The sequence below is a fragment of the Sinocyclocheilus anshuiensis genome, unplaced genomic scaffold, assembly GCF_001515605.1.
Source record: "Sinocyclocheilus anshuiensis isolate Anshui unplaced genomic scaffold, SAMN03320099.WGS_v1.1 scaffold524, whole genome shotgun sequence".
NCBI classification, from domain to species: domain Eukaryota; kingdom Metazoa; phylum Chordata; class Actinopteri; order Cypriniformes; family Cyprinidae; genus Sinocyclocheilus; species Sinocyclocheilus anshuiensis.
The window spans coordinates 1,210,428-1,229,443 of NW_015555703.1; the positions used below are offsets into that span (position 1 = coordinate 1,210,428).

Genomic DNA, 19,016 nt, shown 5'->3' on the forward strand with positions numbered 1-19,016 from the left:
AACGCATTACTTTCCATAAAAAGTAACTAAGTAACGTAACTAGTTACTTTTTTATGGAGTAACGCAATATTGTAATGCATTACTTTTAAAAGTAACTTAGAAATCAGTCACATTAGTGTAGTAAAATGATTGGTACTTGACTGAATGAGTTTTGTTTGTTTGTCAGATCTACCCAGATGAAGGCCACTTCCTTCACTCGAGAGACTCGCAGCTACATCTGAGTCAAACGCTGGTCAACTTCTTCGTGGAGTGTTTCAGACCCCCAGAGATACCGACTGAAGATAAAGTGGAGCAGGACAACGAGGATGATGGTTAAAGTTCTACTCAGATCCAGCACAAGCCAGTTTACAGCCCAATATGCAAACTCCTCCTCTCCATCCCCCCCTCCTCCATCCCCATAGTAGTTCTGATGGCTTCTCCTGAGCCTCTGCATAGACCACGCCCCTCGACTCTGATTGGCTCACTGCCTTCAGGAAAGAATCTGAATGACTTGGTGATATAAGAACCTGTGGAGGTACATGATGAACCAATTCATACTCACAGCACCACACAAGCAGTGTGAGAAAACCAGCTGGACGTGCGTGATTCAGTCAAAACTCTTTTGCTTGTGTTCTGTAATTCATGCATTGCTGACAGAAAGCTTTAAGAGACGACAGCACAATATACAGAAGAATGATTGGCCGGAATTAAAAGCTGCAAATTTACTCAATAGCATTATTTTCCCTGCTGTGTAACGTTCTGATGAGTTCAAACCAGTTTAGGGCCTTTATTTGGGTATAAATGTCCTTGTGAACCCATTTGTTTCTGTCGTCAATGTCATCGTTATCAGGCCTATTCATGCTGAATTAATTTGCGCGAAATAGTTATAAAACCATTTCATATGTCAGTTGAATGTGGTAATTTACATAAAAAAATATTGGAGCTGAACAAATGTGCATAAAGCATTTACATACAAATTTATACAGGAATTTGTTCTGCTCATTTCATGAGGCTATTTGTTCCATCAAATGTGCTACTGTAAAACAGTTGTTGTAACTATCCACATCAGCGTCCGCATGAGGGCACAATGGCATATTGTTCATTTTTGAATCGGCCCTTTCTGAAAAGTAGTCTTTTTTTTTATTTTAGTGCAGCTGCAAATGGATATTCATTTAGTCACTGTGCCTTATTGGAGTAAACCTGCTTAAGACAGGCAGTCCATGAGGTAGGACCAAAAATTTATGGACAAATTAGAAAAAAAAAAAAAAGTTTAGAAGTAAAGTTTTATGTTATCAAAGAGAACCATGCCACAATCCTGCCAAGAACATTTTCTTTACAGTCCTGTGTACTAGTTGAGTTGTAAAGTAATCCAGTAGATTAACTGTGAATACAGAATACATAGGACTGGTGTCTTTGGGCAGGTCTGTGTTTTATGTGTCTTGTTTTTCTCATATGTGGTTACAAATGTCGTTGAAGAACGTTATGCATAGAATATATTTTCTTGCTCTATAATTTGGCATGGAGGCAAGATGGTTTCTTTTGTTTTAATGTATCTATTTACGTGTTGTTACTTTTGACAGCTTGAATGTTCCTATGTGGTTCCACTGAATTTATTGTTGTAAGTGAAATCCTGTCTTGTAAGCAGACGCACTGACGCGTACAACTGGTTTGGTCCCTACTTGTGTGTACCCTGTACATAAAGCATTTTGAAAGCCATTTTGTTTATTCACTTAAAAGCAAGATACTGCAAGGTTCTATATGGCTGCATTTATGCTGTTCACATTTATAGGATAAAGTTTCAGCGTTTTGTTCTTAACCATCACAATTATGCAAATTCCTGCAATGGCAGTCTGCCCCCTTGTGGTGTAAATCTGAAATTGATGAGGAAATGAAATAACAGGACTAATTATTTATCAGACAAAAAAGGGTTTATTTTCCAGTGTTTTACAATGTGCGTCCACCATATGAGCAGACCCAGCATGATACAAACAGTTAGGGAAGCATTGTTCACACACAGGGAGACTGGAGACCCCAGAGATGATTAGCATGTTCGCGTTCACTCTCCCGGGTCCCTTAACCTCACCTCTGTATCGTACAATACTTACAAAAAGAAATTGATGCAATGAAAATGACCGGAGGATGAGGAGCAGCTAAAACATGTAATAGATAAGTACAATTAAGTTACTTACTTTACAGGAATATTTAAAATTCAAGTCTGGTTAAAATACCAAATGCAAAACTTAAAACAATAATGCATTAAAATAGTGTTAAGACCCAGGAGGAATGCTGTAGGAATGGAAGCGTCTCATTTTTCCATGAATGTGTGAAAGTGTGGCTGAGTTTTTTTACTAAAAAAAAATAATACATATCTTTTACATTTTTTTATGTATCTGAGATGTGGCACCCTCAACAACCCAAGATCGGTATTCAATATGAGGCACTTTCATGATCCAAAGACACCTGATTTGTTCTTTAACAATCCATTATTTTCTCATCTTTTTTTCCAGCTTTATCCCAGAGACAGTAATCATGTCTCAGTAGTCGTATTACAACAAACAGTAACATGTACACCGCAAATTGCATCAGTAAAACGGAGTTCCTTTTTGTCTTCCGTTATTTAAAAAATGTTTACTGTGCCGAGTGTCTGCCATGCACTGCACTTAAAAAAAGAAAAACGAAACAGACACCTTTCCAAAGCACAGCACACAAAGCAGTCCAAACACAGGCAGAATAAACTAAAAAAGCACAAAAAGGGGAAATATATACACTTCATAAATGAAAATGGCAGTTTGTTTAGTATTACAACAAGCAGATACATTCTTGTTTTGGTTACTGAAGGATCTATCGCAACACTGAGGGCCTCTTTACACTTCCAATAAAATTAATCTTTTTTCAAGGCTCAAGACACTCTAGTCTTCTCAACATCCTATTGACCTACCTGCCCAGCCTATTTCTCGGTTACTTGCCTTTATCTTCCAAGCCAACTACAACTGCTCCATTGTGTGACGTCTCGAATCTAAAATCCATATTTGCTGGAATTCGAGCTCTCCCAGTTTTCCAGCAATACTGCACTTCAGCCAACAGTGAGAGGGCCTCTGTTCACTGTACAACATTGGATCGGTACATAATTTCATTCACAGAAGGAAATATCACAGGATGTTTTAAAAACATTTCTTGCAACTCTGAGAACGCTCGATAGCAATTTCATACACTCTTTCTCGATCTCACATCACACACACATTCTCGCTCATGATATCGACTCGTTGATGCCAACATGGCTTACAAGCATCACTCAAGTACCTTAAAACATGCCAATACTCAGACACTCAAATAGTGTACTCGTATACATCAGCGCACACTCACACACACTTTCACAGGTACTGATAGAAACGGGAACGGACCACTTGAGCACCAGAGAGTTTGTGAGGGTGGGCATCTGCAGCCAGGCTTAGGCTCTTGCTCTGAGCGGCCGCTACATCTCCATTAAGGAGCTGACCCAAGTGGGAGTGTGAGGACCCAGCGAATAACAGGTCCCGTGATCGGGAAGGGTGCAGGTCCAGTAAGTCCAGACTAACTTCGGGGTTGCTGGCTCGGTGTCGCTCTCGAGCGATCCAGTCTCTGATGGAGAAGTCCTGCGAACTACACTTGGGCTTTAAGCGATCCATAGCCGAGAGCTCATTGCCCTGGACTCTTTGCCAGTCCCCAATTACCGACAACTCCGCAAAGTCTCGCTGACCTCCCATGGTGTGCCTGCGGCGGATATTGCTTTTCCGTTTACTTCGAGTCTCGGGTGACCTGGTGCACTGGGAACCCACCCCGAACATGTCATCTGCTGACGTCCTCAGTCGACACTTTAACCGGTCTGTGATTTTGATTCGCCACATGGGTTCGGCTTGCTCTGATTCGCTGCGAGAGGAAGAGCTCAGACTGCCGGTGGAGCGGCCTTTGACTGCCTCTAACACTCGCGAGAGCCGACTAGACTCCTTGTCGCTGCGGTTCCCGTCTGCTGAAGACTCGCTGTCTGTCTTCTGCCGACTCCCTCTCTTGCGTGCCAGGGTGTCGCACGCGATGATTCGATGGGAGGGGATTAGGTTGGGTCCATCTTGCAGAGGTGTGACACTGCCCTCCAGCTGTTTGCTATCTTCAGTTGGCCTGCTATCTCGGCCACCGGCAAAGACCGATAAATCGCTCTCACTGTCAGTCTCCATGGGCCTCCCCTCACTAATGAGCTCGCTTCTTTCATCGTCAGCATCATCCCCGCGGCTTTCTGCGACAGATTGCACCTCCGGACTGAGGGCGATGGACTCCACCCCTGTGTGGAAGGTCATGGAGGAGGTGGTGGAGTAATCTGATGTGATAGAGCAGACCTCTGCTCCTGGGCCCATTCCTGTATTCTCCATCCAGTGGCCTGGTGTCCTCCCATGCCTCATCCTGGGTACTGAGGCCTGTGAACTGGTGCTGTTAAGCGTGCCCAGATCCGAGACACATCCGTCGTCGTAGTTGGAGGGAGGATCGGACAGGGAACTTCGGCGAGTCATGTGATAACTAGGTTTGGGCGATGCAACGATCTTAGGTGAAGAACAAGTCTCCTGGGGCAGATGTTCGGAAATGAGCTGCTTGTTTTCAGAGGTTAGGTCAAGGCTGTCTCCTGGGCTCTGCTCATCATCCTCTGTCCTTTCTATTTGGTCATCAAGTCCAACTTCACTCTCAGCATCCTCCGTTTGGTCATCAGCACGCCAATTTGGATCATTTTGCACTGGAAGATCTTTCTTAGAGAAACTAGCATCCAGGTCGTCGTCAGAGCTGCTCGGCTGAGGCTTGTCCTTAGGCTTTTTGCGTTTGCGGCTAGCAAAGATGGAAGTACGCAGCAGCTCTCTACTATATTGGTCCTTACCAGATCCCCAGGAACCCTGCTACAGAACCAAGCACATAACGACAAGTGTAAGTTTACAATGCAATGCGATCAATCTCAGGGAATTTTCTCCTTTTGTATATACTGATTTTGTAATGATCTCCTTAAAAAAAAAAAAAGTACTCACCTTTGATTTAGCAGAGTCACTGGTGGTTGAATCTAGTGGAACAAGGATAGAAAAAGGTAAGCAAGATATTTTAAGTGGAATATAGCAGGGACAGAGCCGGAGACGATAAGTAAATATCCTTCACCACAACAGCAGTGGAACGGCACAAACAGTGGAGTCATGTAGAGATCTGAGAGATGAAGGCGACACACTTAAGCCATGTCACAGAGAGAAATGGAGGAAAGAGAAATGAGTGATGACAAGAACCCGGCAGTGTGCAGTAAAACAGGAGGCAGCTCATGCACACATTCACACAGACAGACAGCCTGTCCACAGTTAAACCGCCAATCACTGACAAACACACACAGAGCCAGCAGAACACGTCTACAGGCATTCTTTCCCAACTCAGAGACATCACCAAGGCAGGGATGGACATCCTTACTATGTATTAAGGGATGAGAGTTGTAGCGAATCTGGTCGCAAACTGAATGCTGCTGCTATTTTTTAGTGATGGCTGAGTGTGCTTTATTCTTTACTTTTGTAAACCTACCTTAGCTTAGGTTACATTGCATCATGGGATTCATATGCTTAATACGCATACATATTAAGCCACTTGTTCGCAAAAAAGCTTGCAAACATAAAATGTTTGATTTTGTTTAGGAAGTTAAGTTTTGTGTTTTTTTCACCTGCTTTGTAATTTTGTCACCACTATGTAATATATTTCATGCTATTTCTAGTATGTTAAGGAAATAAGTGGCTATTAGGTTTAGGGTTGGGCCGATAGACGATGCCATCGTCCAACACGATGTTTCACTGTAGACATCGTCCGATGCCAATTTGGTAGACATCGCCCAACCCTAATTAGGTTAAATAATTGTGATCATTGCAACAAGTTTAGATACGGGACATCTGAAATACAGGATAATAAGGTGTGTTTTTATAAAACAGACTAGGGCTGCACGATAAATCGCATGCGATATTTAATAATATTGCATGCGATTTATCGTGCAGCCCTAAAACAGACACAGAGACGTCAAGTTGTTGTGGAACGTTTTAAATAGTTCACGTTTTAGCAGTCGCCATGTTGTTATACTGTGCTTTGGTGTACTATGCGACCTGCACAGTCTGCACTTCCACTGGTTGCCACTACATCACGTCTCTGATCATTTTCATGAGCAGTTAAATGGTTTCTAACTAACGCTTGCAGTCAGTCATTGCTACGTCGCAGAAAATCGCTGTTTACAGGTAACATCAGTCACTTGGGGAACCATGTTTATGTTGAACGGTATCAGCTTGTCGGTGCAGAACATGGAGATGCAGAATGAATTAAAGCACTGAAGGTTAAATAATTGTGATCATTGCAACAAGTTTAGATACGGGACATCTGAAATACAGGATAATAAGGTGTGTTTTTATAAAACAGACTAGGGCTGCACGATAAATCGCATGCGATATTTAATGCGTATCTGGGCCAAAGCTATAAGGTGGTAGAGCAGCTACGAGGAGGAAGCGAGTCCTTACGATGGGCTACTTCACCACTCAAAAGCCCCTTTGCTCACTCTCCATCAAGAGATACTAATGCTTTTGAATGGTATGACATTTGTCGGGAGCTTTATGATTTGAGCCGGCTCAGCCCCTCACCACACCCATTCAGACATCATCAATGACAGTTACTGTACGCCACAAGACTGGAGGAAATCCTGAAGACCATACCATGCTAGAACTCCTTGCGGTCAGCTTCAGAGACAACGAGAGACAGCAAAGAGGCTTTTCAGACACATTACACCATCACAGCTCTGTATCCTCTCTGTTAACAATAGTCTTATAAGATATGAAACGTGCAGCACGACGATGACAAATATCAACTTCTCTGACACTCTTTTTTGGTTTCTTTTGTTTCTGGTGGGTTTGTCCCGGATTCGCTTTCAATTTATAAGAATCGGGGATTTCTGCAGACTAGGCAGCTACACTGGGGACAACACTCCTCCTTCTTCCTACAGTCCCAGCTGTCCATCACAGACATTACAGAGTCCATCAGTGACATCACCGAGTGATAGACGCCGCCCACTTGGCCTGTGTCAAGATTGGGTAATGTGTGAGCAGTGCTGGACAGGGACAAGGGAGAAGAAAAACACTACAGACAAGATAGGTCAGACGGGCAATCCTTTGGTGGTTTATCATTGATTTTTCCATTTCTTTTGGGAAAGAACACGCCGAGTTAGCACAAGAGAAGGGTAAGGAGGGAAAAGAACTGAAAGAAAAGGAGGAGTGGAGTCATAACGGAGACTAAAGCATTAGGGGAGGGATGACAATGAGTGAGGTTCAAACCAATACAAACCAAAGCAAAAGGAGAATTCTGGAGAAATCATAGCATTGAAATAAAGGCAACAAGTCTAAAAAAATGGCGGAAGGTAAAGAAACAATTCAATGAAAAAAGGTTGATTCATAAGCTTCACATACATAGGAACTATTTTATCCAATTTTTTTCAGATAGCTCATCAAATACGCAAAATTGCTAAAATAGTTCACCTTTACATATGCACCAAGACATTTCTGGCAAGCTTGCTTTTGTTTTGCTCTAAACATTGACAGATCTAATGGAAAGCATGAGCATCTGCTTATCATCTGAAATATAGTAAGAGAGTGTGAACATACACACACAGTAACATCTGAACACACTGAACGTCTCACTTTGGTTTTAAGTAATATCCATTCTCCTAAACTCATAGCCCTAGGCTGGAACAGTTGGACTATGAACGCAAGATTACCTGAGACGTCTCCCGGTGACGGAGCAGTGCGGCCAATGTTGGTCAGCAGATGGTCAATGTTGGGCACAGGCTGAGACTGAACTGTGCTCTCTTGCTCCACGGTGGTCTGACAAAAAAAAAGCAATGAGAGGTGAAATTCATACGTCATTAACATGAGCAATAGCGAACTTTCAATGCCATTTTGAGCAGTGTGTGTTTGAGCTTTTCCAAACAAACAAATGTTGTCTTTTTCTTTATAAAACACTGTTTGCAAAGATTATGTGTTTTGTGAGCAGTGGCAGTTTCACCCTCCATGCAAAACATGCAAATGCTTGGGGCCTATCATGTCCATAAAGTGATTGAATAAATCCATGTGCTCTTATTTTCCAGCAAATCAGGACTTACAATAAATTTTGAATTTATTACTGAATGAAAGTGAAGAGCAGAAATACAGTGGAAGTGGTTAGTTTATTAGTTCTTTGTTGATTTTGTATTCAGCTTTTTAAAAGACAATGCAAGTCTGCATTAAACAGCAGTGGATTTAACTCACGGATCAGTATCCACAGCCTTTTAAAGACAGAGCATGGTGAGCACTGTATGCTATGAGTGTATGACCTGTGCACTGTACGCTAAGAGTTAAAGCGGTTCTCATCAATTCAGTATAAAGATGCAAAGCTGCATGAAGCTATATTCAAGTAAGCATCTAACTTGCCTCAAACCCTAGTTTCAGAGATACCTGTAATGCAGCTTTTGTTCTGTAAAAATGAAATAATGCATCAGATCCGAACTCTCCTTGGGGTTCCAAAAATATAAATCTGCCCCGGTAAGGGAGTAGGAAGTTCCTCGATGTTGTCTGCGACTAAATAGTTCTACAGTTATAGTTCATCATGGCCTCCTAACAATCCCCATATCTACTGATTGGCTTCATCACTCTGTCTCCTCTCCACCAATAAGCTGGTGTGTGGTGGGCGTTCTGGTGCACTATGGCTGCCGTCGCATCATCCAGGTGGATGCTGCACACTGGTGGTGGATGAGGAGATACCCCCTGACAATGTAAAGCGCTTTGAGGGCCTAGAAAAGCGCTATATAAATGTAATGAATTACTATTATTATTATTATTACAAAAGCGAGGTGGACCAGGTGGAAATGGGACAATAGGGAAACTGAGAAAATGAGGATGATTTTTCTGACCAGTGTTACCCTGAAGTCTCCAGTTCTTGGAGAGTGATAGCATGGTGATGTTTGTTTAGGGCTCAGAAATCCACTCAGAAAAAAACGTCAGGAAACTACAGACTCACCGTTGGCTCTTCATCTCCATCTTCTGTGAAGAACCAATCACACTGTAGAAGAGCAAAGCAGACAGAAAGTTAAGCAGAATTCAGACATCAATTTACAGAGATGAAAGGAAAAAGCTCTTACTTGCTGAATGAGAGTCTCAACGATCTTGTACTGGTCAGGCATGTGCGTGACCATGTGCGTCATGTTGTCTTCAGAGGTTCTGACAAGAGTTGGACCAAACACAATGGCCAAGTTACGTGGCTCCATCTAATTAAATACAAAAAAAGCTTCCGTTACTGGCTTTCAATCGCTTTTCTATCTGTAAGAGAAATCCACATCACACAACAAGCATTTGTGCTTCCAGGTTCTTCAGACAAGCTGTGACAGACGAAATTGAGCAACACTGCAGTTTTTTTTATTTGATTATATTATTTAATGTTTAACTTTTATGAAAGTGATGATTTACAGTGACGTAATACTATCTACAAAACCAGTTTAAAGTTGATTAAAGTATTTTCATTCATCATTTCTTGTAATAGGTTGTTGAACTCGCCTAGACAGGGTAAATGAACCGAACATTTACAAAGCTCATACCTTGTTTTTCTCACAGTTTTCAGAGACAGTTTTGAGATGTGCAGAGAGGAACTTGAGTGTTTCATAATGATGGTCTGGTAACTCATGAATCTGGGCAGAATAAGCATAGTAAATATGATTTATACCTGTTATCTGTTGAGGATTTTATTGCTGGTTTAAAAGATTGTTCTTTCTCCAATCTAGTAAATGTCAGTATTTCGTAAATCAACAGCGGTCTTCAGATAAACCGTACCAGTCTCTTCAGTGTTTTTAACCTCTCAACAGGGTCCTCCATTCGATTGGCGTCAATAAAGTTGGAATATTTATCTAAGGTCAGAGCAAACAAGCATTATTAGAACAGTCCTGAAGTGTATTAATCAGGGTACCCTTGCAAAAAAAAAATACTATATCAAAAATACTTCAGCTGAACATATGTAAAATCTCTCTATATATATATAAAACATTTTCAGGCTTGGAAATTATGCCTGGTTTTCTATGACCATATGAGCTATGGCCCATGTTGTCCTCTTGGAGGAGTCCTTCCTCCACATGTGGAGAAAAAAGAGCTGAGATGCAAAATTTTCTTCGATATGAGATGCTCTCTATGAGAGACAGCACACAGTATTTTTCATGTGTTTTGTATAAAGCCAGAAGAATCATCTATTCTATGCGATCAATGTGTCTCACCATTAGTAAAGAGAGGCTCAGGAAGTTTCCTGAAAAAGGACTTAAGCAAACTGCTGATCACATTGAGGTCTCGCCACTTCTGCTGAACAAAATAAAAGCATAAAGATCAGGTCTGTCTTTATGGTACAAGCGCTCATGTATAATAGCACACAATACAAAAGTGTTTACTCACATCATCCTGGATATCAATGCCTGTCATGCCTTTAGTGTCTAGTTCCTCCTGCATGCTCGAGATGGCAGCGTTGTTTCCAGGGACTCTATAAATGCCTGTGTACTCCAACCCTCTCTCCTCCACCAACTTACAACACACCTCCACGATCAAAGGAACAAACTATAACACAGTAATTAGTGTTATTTTTAATACCATATAATGTCACAAAACTCCAAAAGTCAAATTTGCATTAACAAAATGGAACCTATTTTTGAACCATTCATATTTTCCCATCATGACAATTTTTTTTAACTTCTCGGTAATGTAATATTAAAAACATTTACGTTATACAAAAGATTCAAATTTAAAACATTCAGATACATAGAGGGGGAAATATACTAATAATGTCACAAAGCAAAAATTTGTGAAGGCGTAAGTTTCTTCATTGAAAATCTAATTTAAATTTTTTTTTTCCATTTGCTCTTGGAGTGAAATGAAACCTTGACATGTTTATGTGAGTTTCACCCATAATGGTTTAATTTGCATTATGCAGTAGTGCATTTGTAATCTCTTTAATTTCTTACTCCGTTTGTTTGTGCAGGAGGGCAATTATCCAGTCGTACTCCAAACATGACGCCAGCAGTGGGCCTCTTATCTTGAGGCTTCTTTTTCAGTCCTGGAATTCCTCTCCTCCAAGCGGCTTTATCTCTCGGAGGACTGGAGTCATCTGAGACACATATCGCTAACATTAACATTTCACTGAGATCAAGCACACATGATGGGTTTCAGTGTTATTTCATTATGCTGTGTGCTACCTTTACTCCTCTCCTGTTCGTTTCTGGGCGAGTAGAGGCTCTGACTCTTACTGCTGCTGCCCAGCAGGGTGTGTCTAATGCTGAGGGACTGCCGGGAGGTTTTGGGTGACGGCTCTGTCTTACTGCTGGGTGCACTGTAATGACACACATATATTACTGGACACTGAACACAGGGCAATCTTAAGCTCGGCACACACCAAGCTGATGAATGGCCATCAGGCAATATCGGGTGATTTTTGAGCATTGCCCGGCTTTAGTTTTTTCGGTGTGTTCCGCACCGTTGGCTCTAGTCAGATGCCATCAGCTGCGTTTCAGCCGATTCTGCATGTCGAATTGGCAGCGGAGCTCGGCAGAGCACGGCTGGAGTAAACAATGGTAAAAGCAAGTGCTGCTTGTTTTGTATATCCACAGTTCTAGCTCTTCCGATTTTCCTGTTTGAATGCCGAATACAGACGACTGCCACTTGCTGGTATGGGACAGTTATGTTCTGTCATGTAAGTGCAGAGCGTACACGCTAAATGGCTGTCGGCTGTAGTCTGTCCAGTGTCTTCTAGTGCAACATTTTTGCCCCAATGCAGGCGATGCGATGCATTGCTTTCCTCAGCGCTAGTTCTTTGGTGTCAGTTTGGTGTGTCCCTACCTCATCATATATGTAAGGTAAGAAGAAAAAAGGAATTAGGGATGCACCGATGCCACTTTTTTCAGAATGAGTCCGATACCGATACTTTTATTTTTGGTACTTGCTGATACCGATACCTGTATTTTCACAGCATTTGTAATTAAAAATAAATAAATTGGGGTAATAAAATATTATATTTAAAATATTATTAAAAATATTGGGTACAGAAACCAAATAATAATAATAATAATAAATCAAATAAAAAATAAATTGCTCAATCTACTCCGCGTGCTCTGCCTATCAGCTCGTGCACATCAGGTATACAGGCGTGAATATTGAATGTTTATCATTATGTTAATTACATACATGTACTACTAAATAAAAACAAACAAAATAATAAATAATACTATTGTAATTTCATTGTAAAATTGTAAAAAATTGAGTATTTACAAAAATAAAAAAAAATTATTTTACAGCCTTTAATTTTGGAGGAAAACTGCGGGGAGTCCTCAATGCTTATCTTTTGTTGACAACAGCCGATTTATAAGTGCTTTTCATTACAACTTTGGGAAGATGGTTGGTGCATGTTGCCTTTCCAATAGGGGTTAGGTGTCAGTCCGGTGAATATTTTGGTTTCTAAGTCATAGTTTGGTATGTTTTCGGTACAGCAGAACGACAAAAAAAAACAAATAAACAGCCTTTTTTTAAAAAAAGAAGAAGAAAAGAAAAAAAAAAGTGATTTACTGAACAAACCACAGCTCTTTCTTTGCTACTGCCAACCGGCTGCAAAACACTCGTAACTGTAGCACTTGCATGGTGCTGTTGTAAATGGGAGAAATGAGTTGAAGTGCTTCCACTTTTGGATGTAAAATATTTTTGCAAAAAGTATATTTTAGTCAGAATTATTGCACATGTTTAGGGCAGCTTGGATCATGCAGATTTGCCGCAGCAGCTTGCTATGTGTCCTCTGTTAATATTCAAATGAATCTGAAGTATCAATTTAAACTTTATTTTTCTATATCTTCTATAACTCATTTGAAAAAGATACATACTAGTTTCCAAATGCACGTTGTAATCGACCCAAACTCAGATGCCGATACAGATAATTTAACATGAACCACGCCGCTGCGAGACACTAAAAACACAAGATCATTAGCTGCTTACATGTAAGAGTAGTCACTCTACACGCTGAAAATACATAATGCATGTATTTACTAATTTAAATCATAGCCTTTGCAATTTGATAATTAGGTTTTGTTTCAAATATCATGTCTAGTAGCAAAGTCAATCAACCATGAGTGCCAGTCAAGTCTTGTGCGTGGCCATGCTTTTTGTTTGGTGTTCAATGTGAGTGACAGCTAACAGAGCTTCATTTCAGTGGGGCAGCTCACTAGGATTTGGAACAGGGCCTTTATGGCAAGGCAGACCTGCTGGTCTCTAGGACATGTTCTTTACCTCATGGATATATACTCCTTGAGCTTTCTGTTGATCAAATCAGTACTGGTTACGGCAGCGTTCTGAAAACACAAGATAAAGAATCATTAGCATTGTGGTAACATGCAAACCTCTTGAGTACAGCAACATAAACCTGATTGTGTGCATTAAGGCAAACCAGTTCCTCTGGCAAACACAGGAGACGAATATTAACAACAAGTCTACCCATAATCCTCACACCTTCAGTAAACAATGTCACCTCGACACTGATTTCATCCAATGACAAAGCCCTGTTGTGTTAGCAGTAAGCTGGTTTTCACATGGTTTCAATTCAGGACAAAGTTATGCAATACTATGATGCTTGTGCAGTCAACTCTGAGGGGGCAGATATGGTTCACAGACTTCACATGATGATATTAATCTGCTATGATTTCCTGCTCATATTAGTTCTTTGTGAGGCTGTTCACATGACATTTTAAATGTGTAATAAGACACTGTTTAGAAAGGAGTCAAGGACTGAGTGGTTAGCATGGCCCTGTTATCCTCTGTTGGTAGATGCTGTAACTACAGCATTATGTCACAACTTTCTCCATTTATTGTGATTCAAAATTAGCTGTTCAAATAATACAAATGGCAAGAAAATATAAATCAGATTTCTGAAAATATCAGAAATAGTTTAATGTATACAACAGATGCTTTATCAGAGCCTGGTTTTTGGAACACCCATAAAAGCATAAAATAGATTTTTCCCTGTCTGCTGCTTTTGACGTCACAGCAGGATAGCCGATAATGAAGGCCAGTTGGCTACCAGCCAATCCAGCTTTATCCGGTTGTCATTTCCCTGCGGTTACAGTAATTAATCACATGGCAGTTTGGTGTGCCCAATTGGTGTGCCCATTAGCAAGATGGCAATAGTCTTCAACTGTTTATGTATCCAATTCATCCAATCTTGGCGTGTTCAACAGAAGGAAACGAACATGCAGCCATGGCCAGTTTTGAATTGCATCTGTTGACCTCTTTATACTTAGTTTTGAGGTGTCACTTCATTAATGAAGTCAACATTAAAGATGTCTAAATCCCAAAGTATACTTCCATTTTGATGCAAATACTTAGCGCATGTGTACAGCCGAATGCAGAGGATACTCCATTTGATAGTGTGTGCAAACATCCGCACTAGAAAGTGTCATCCTTGTTTAGTGTCTCCGGAATTTCTCTCCAGAAGTCATGACTGATAAAACGTCTTTGTACTCATTTAAACTAGAGTTGTGGTTATCTCTTAAACCCCTCACACGAGCACTCACCAAAGCAGGCATCTATTATTGTTGACGCTCTAGTGGTTTATTTTCCACCTCATCTGTTTCTTTTGACTGTGACACACCGGACTGGGCAGTGTTTGCACCTTGTGGACAAACTAATTAGTCTAAGTTGAGCATACAGAGTATACACAATTAGACAAATCTGGCTTTACATGCGGACTATGCTACTTATGAAATTTACATCACACAACTGTACAAATACCTTAGCAATCACATTAAAACACTATCATTGTCAACAAACCTCCTCGTCCAGGTTGCTGTTTTCTTGAGTGTCACTATAAGAGATGTCAATCAAGCAGGCCTTGATGCTGATTGATTGAGGCTCATCCTCCAGTTGCGAGTTGACGTGAGCAAGCCCCTCCTTTTTGTCCTTATAGAGGTAGAGGGAGTGTCCCCGTAGCACTGCGTACATCTGTTTCCACGGCCGCATACCGCCTCCTACTCGCTGTAAATAGAAGAATGCATGTAAAGTACAGTATGATAGTAAAACTATCACTATTCAATTCAACATGCTCGTGAATGAATCTGCCACTATGGGAAACGAGTAGTGAAGGACTAAGAGATCAGTTTTCCCACCTTGCCCTTCTCCGTGTTGAGCTGTCGGAAATGCAGCCAACCCTCCTTGGTGGAGTCACTGAAGATCTCAGTGGAGGAGTCTCTTCTAGAGCTGGAGTCATCAGACTTATGGCCATCCAATGCCTATAAGACCAGAACAAACATGACATTTTGCCGTCTACTTTTGGCTAATTGTGCATAATTTTTACTCTATTCCAAAATCTAAGTTGCTTGTGTTTACTGCCTACATAGGCAGCTCCCTTCTAAGGTGACACCCTAACTGAAATGGAACCTAACAAGTGACCGATGTGGAGTGCTGTACATCACATTGACTAGTCACTTAATTAAATGTCACATGATGTGCCTATGAACTGCCCACAATCGTTTGCAGAAACTGCTGCACCATCATTTTTTTTTCGTTGACCACTTTGGATGCATTTTTGTCCAAATACTTCAATAGGATTGCCTTTGAATTTGACTAAGAGGAGATATCTTGGATTGACCTTTAGGCAAAGCCTTAGGTGATAAATCTAAATTCACCTTGATCTTTTGACATATAAGAGGTCACTGTACTATAAAACATCCTGTAAGTTTCCGAACTCAAAACTTTCTCGTTAGTCTAAAAGCAGCTTATATTGAAGCCAATCTGCCAAAACGACAGGTTGTGGGATGTTGCACTTTATGACGTAATAGTGTGGCTAAACCCCGCCTCCGGAGAAGTAGATCAACGCCTGCTCCTACATCACTGCCTGTTTAGCCCCGCCCACTGATTCACGCATGTAGTGTAAATAACAAGAGGCAAACGCAGGTCTATGCAGAAACCAAACGATAAAGATGCTCCGAAGACAACAAGACACTGTGCAGAGCCAAGTTGTGGAAAAACATAGTCTTTGCATTGCCTTCCTTCTGTTTTTATTATGTGGTCACTATTGCTTTGTCTGTTATTACAGATCGTTTGATACGTGCTGAGTATTTATGCGTTTTTAACCTAAATCACAGCAGCGGCCATCTGTGAAGGATGTAGGCTGTCAAACACACAGCTGTTAGCCAATCATAGCAGTGGGCGTTTACTTCCGAGCTGACAATCCACCACGACTATTCAAACAGAGCGTTCGGATGAAGGGGTCAAAACAGGAAAATAGCCTATTACTGCTAAAATGTTATGTTTTTTGATGTAAAGATCTTGACAACATTATAAGTGGACCTCAGAGAACAGTACAAAATGATGAAAAAAGGCAGTTCATGACCCCTTTAAAATACTCCAAACATAGGCATCTCAAGGTTTTGGAACAGAGACTTTGTTGGCATTATTAGTGAATGACCATTCTGGTTTAAATAAAGCTGCTATTTATGAGGGAGATTTTTATGTGTGTCTCTCACCTTCTTGAAAACCCTTAGACTCGGTTTGCTTGATCGTCTGTGGAAATGAATTACTATGTTAGGTCAAACAACCACTCAATGATAGTATCAGTAATATCCAACATTATGATCCGATGCTTGTAATCGTCACTTACCCACGGCCTTCCTCCCGGTAGTTGTCCAGGCCTTCATCGTATGATTTTGAGCGCTCCGTTTTGGTTCCCAATTCCAGAATGGCATTTCTGAGAGACTCTGCATGCATGTAGACAAAAATACAACATCTGCAACAAGCTCAACAAAATGCTCACTGATCCATTCACATGGTGCTCTCAGATGGCAATAATTGCTCAAAAAAATCTGAAATCTGTACAGACATGCTTACCTTGGTCATGAGACAGTTGCCGGCGCATGAGGGGGCTGGGGGTGGTAGGGCTAGGGCTGTCAGAGATTACAGCCTGAGCTCCAGAGATCACAGCCGATGCAGGAATATGGCTGCCATCATGGTCTACACTAGGGCTGGCTGGCTCATCTGTAAACATATGAACAGAGCAGTAAATGTGAATAACGCAATTCTCTTTGGCATGTGTGCTCACACATGCTGCTACTACAAAGTAATGAAAAATTAAAGATAAATCTTTCATCTATGCAGTACATAGTCATGTTCCCATCGTATATGCCTTGCTATTAGGGCTGGGACTCTACGCTTATCTCCTGAATTGATACTAGGGCTGCACGATAAATCGCATGCGATATTTAACGCGCATCTTGTCAGAAAGCCGGTTCTGTAATCAGCGGTAAATCTCAATCACCTGCGGGCTTTCACATTGAGCAGCATTAACTACACAGAGCCGTTGTTCACTGACGAGCTGCGCAAAAAATTGCGCGAATATGGACGTGGTTTTGCGCAACTCGTCAATGAACAACGGCTCTGTGTAGTTAATGCTGCTCAATGTGAAAGCCCGCAGGTGATGGAGATTTACCGCTGATTACAGAACCGGCTTTACTGATAAGATGCACGTTAAATATCGCATGCGATTTATCGTGCAGCCCTAATTGATACTAACTTGATATATGGTATACATACAAATATTTGGTCACAATGTTTTAACACAGAGTTTTATTTCAGGAGCATCATACAGTATTGTACTACAAAAAAATAATTTCAAAACCCAGGGCTTTGCTGATAGACTGAATAAAAAAAGCACTTCGAAATAAAGTGCTAGATTAAGCTCTTGCTGTTCATCAAGAAACAGAAAATAAAGTTAATTTAATAATTAATTAATAAATCAACACTTAAATAAATATTAAACATGCATAAACATTTACACTGCGCTTGAGGCAGTTTCTATACAAACTTTAATAATACAAATTTTTATTTCTCTTCAATTTGTTGTTGAAATATAAACATTTCAACAGTGGCTGTAATAAATCATGACAGATTTACTGAAACATACATTAAATAATAAAGACATAAGTAAAAACAATTATATGTAATACAGTACAGTGCAAATATTAATCAACATGCTCCTCCCTAAAGTTCTTAATTTAACTGACTAACGAGTTTACGGAGGCTGAATGACTTTCCTGTGGTAGATGTAATGTTACGTGACAATGCTTACAAGCTGTTTTATTGATGTCTTTCCATGGTTGAAACACTGACTGAGTGATTACATGAGATGTGATACCTTTCAGTAAGTTGTACTGTTTCTGTCAGTATTCCTTCTGATGTTCATTCATGTTTATTTCATAGTAAAGAGGAAGAGATGAATGGTTCTGATTCATCTTGTTTGTATTTTTCCTAAATTAAAATAAATAAATGTCTTCTGTGTTTTCCTAAAGGTTATTCATCTGTTGTTATATCCCTTTAACAAAAGTCAGTTCCTTCAAATAATTTTTCAAAAAAATGTTTGTCAATTTTGTATTATAATATAAACATTCCAAAAGACTGTTAAAAATACTCTCAATATATCACTGAGCAATAGGGCTGTCAAAAAAAATGCGAATTTCGAATATTCGTTGAATTTAAAATAAAAATCGTTTTGTTGCAGTGGCGCACGAGATGCGATGACGGTGTAAGTGTCGTTGCATTATAATGTTTTTGCGGCGCTGCTGCATTGTTCATTAAAAATATTGCAGAAAAAGAGAACATCAATGCGGAGAAGACCTTGTTTACATCAAAACTGAAACCAAGCCGTTCACACAGAACACATATTTCGCGCATTTTCTAGAGGGACATCTATTACCGTTGCACTCACATCTCACACAAAGGAGCCGCATGTTTAGAAAGCCATGTAAAATTAATGCAAGTTTAACTTTGAAAAAACATATATCGAGACTTTATGGCGGGGGTTTTTCCCCATCTCACTGCATCTCATTTTTTTAAATGAAAAATGTACTCTGTGTGATTGGCTTTCGGCCCTTTGTATTAAACTACGCATACATACATGATGCTGTTTTGTTTATAGTTGTTTAAGCAACTTAATTA

General features: G+C 40.4%; 2 protein-coding genes across 4 annotated transcripts in view; one reads left to right on the top strand and one right to left on the bottom strand.

Moving 5' to 3' along the window:
• LOC107671710 (dipeptidyl aminopeptidase-like protein 6) overlaps window positions 1-1,695 on the top strand; it is a 127,069-nt gene extending 125,374 nt beyond the window's left edge. For all 3 annotated transcript variants that reach the window (XM_016464645.1, XM_016464646.1, XM_016464647.1), the window contains exon 26: window positions 167-1,695. In XM_016464645.1, coding sequence (XP_016320131.1) covers window positions 167-316 — 150 coding nt within the window. In that variant the 3' untranslated portion in view covers window positions 317-1,695. The remainder of the gene's footprint in view (window positions 1-166) is intronic.
• Window positions 1,696-1,888: 193 nt separating this feature from the next.
• Window positions 1,889-19,016, bottom strand: part of LOC107671689 (rho GTPase-activating protein 21-like) — a 76,236-nt gene continuing 59,108 nt past the window's right edge. Inside the window, exons 9-25 of the mRNA XM_016464599.1 lie at window positions 16,914-17,060; window positions 16,687-16,783; window positions 16,553-16,589; window positions 15,194-15,316; window positions 14,859-15,062; window positions 13,323-13,384; window positions 11,249-11,382; window positions 11,018-11,160; window positions 10,455-10,613; window positions 10,283-10,361; window positions 9,849-9,922; window positions 9,617-9,706; window positions 9,164-9,289; window positions 9,043-9,084; window positions 7,766-7,871; window positions 5,019-5,050; window positions 1,889-4,892 (exon numbers count right to left, since the gene is read on the bottom strand). Of these exons, the coding sequence (XP_016320085.1) occupies window positions 3,351-4,892; window positions 5,019-5,050; window positions 7,766-7,871; window positions 9,043-9,084; window positions 9,164-9,289; window positions 9,617-9,706; window positions 9,849-9,922; window positions 10,283-10,361; window positions 10,455-10,613; window positions 11,018-11,160; window positions 11,249-11,382; window positions 13,323-13,384; window positions 14,859-15,062; window positions 15,194-15,316; window positions 16,553-16,589; window positions 16,687-16,783; window positions 16,914-17,060 (3,197 nt within the window). The 3' untranslated portion in view covers window positions 1,889-3,350. The remainder of the gene's footprint in view (window positions 4,893-5,018; window positions 5,051-7,765; window positions 7,872-9,042; window positions 9,085-9,163; window positions 9,290-9,616; window positions 9,707-9,848; window positions 9,923-10,282; window positions 10,362-10,454; window positions 10,614-11,017; window positions 11,161-11,248; window positions 11,383-13,322; window positions 13,385-14,858; window positions 15,063-15,193; window positions 15,317-16,552; window positions 16,590-16,686; window positions 16,784-16,913; window positions 17,061-19,016) is intronic.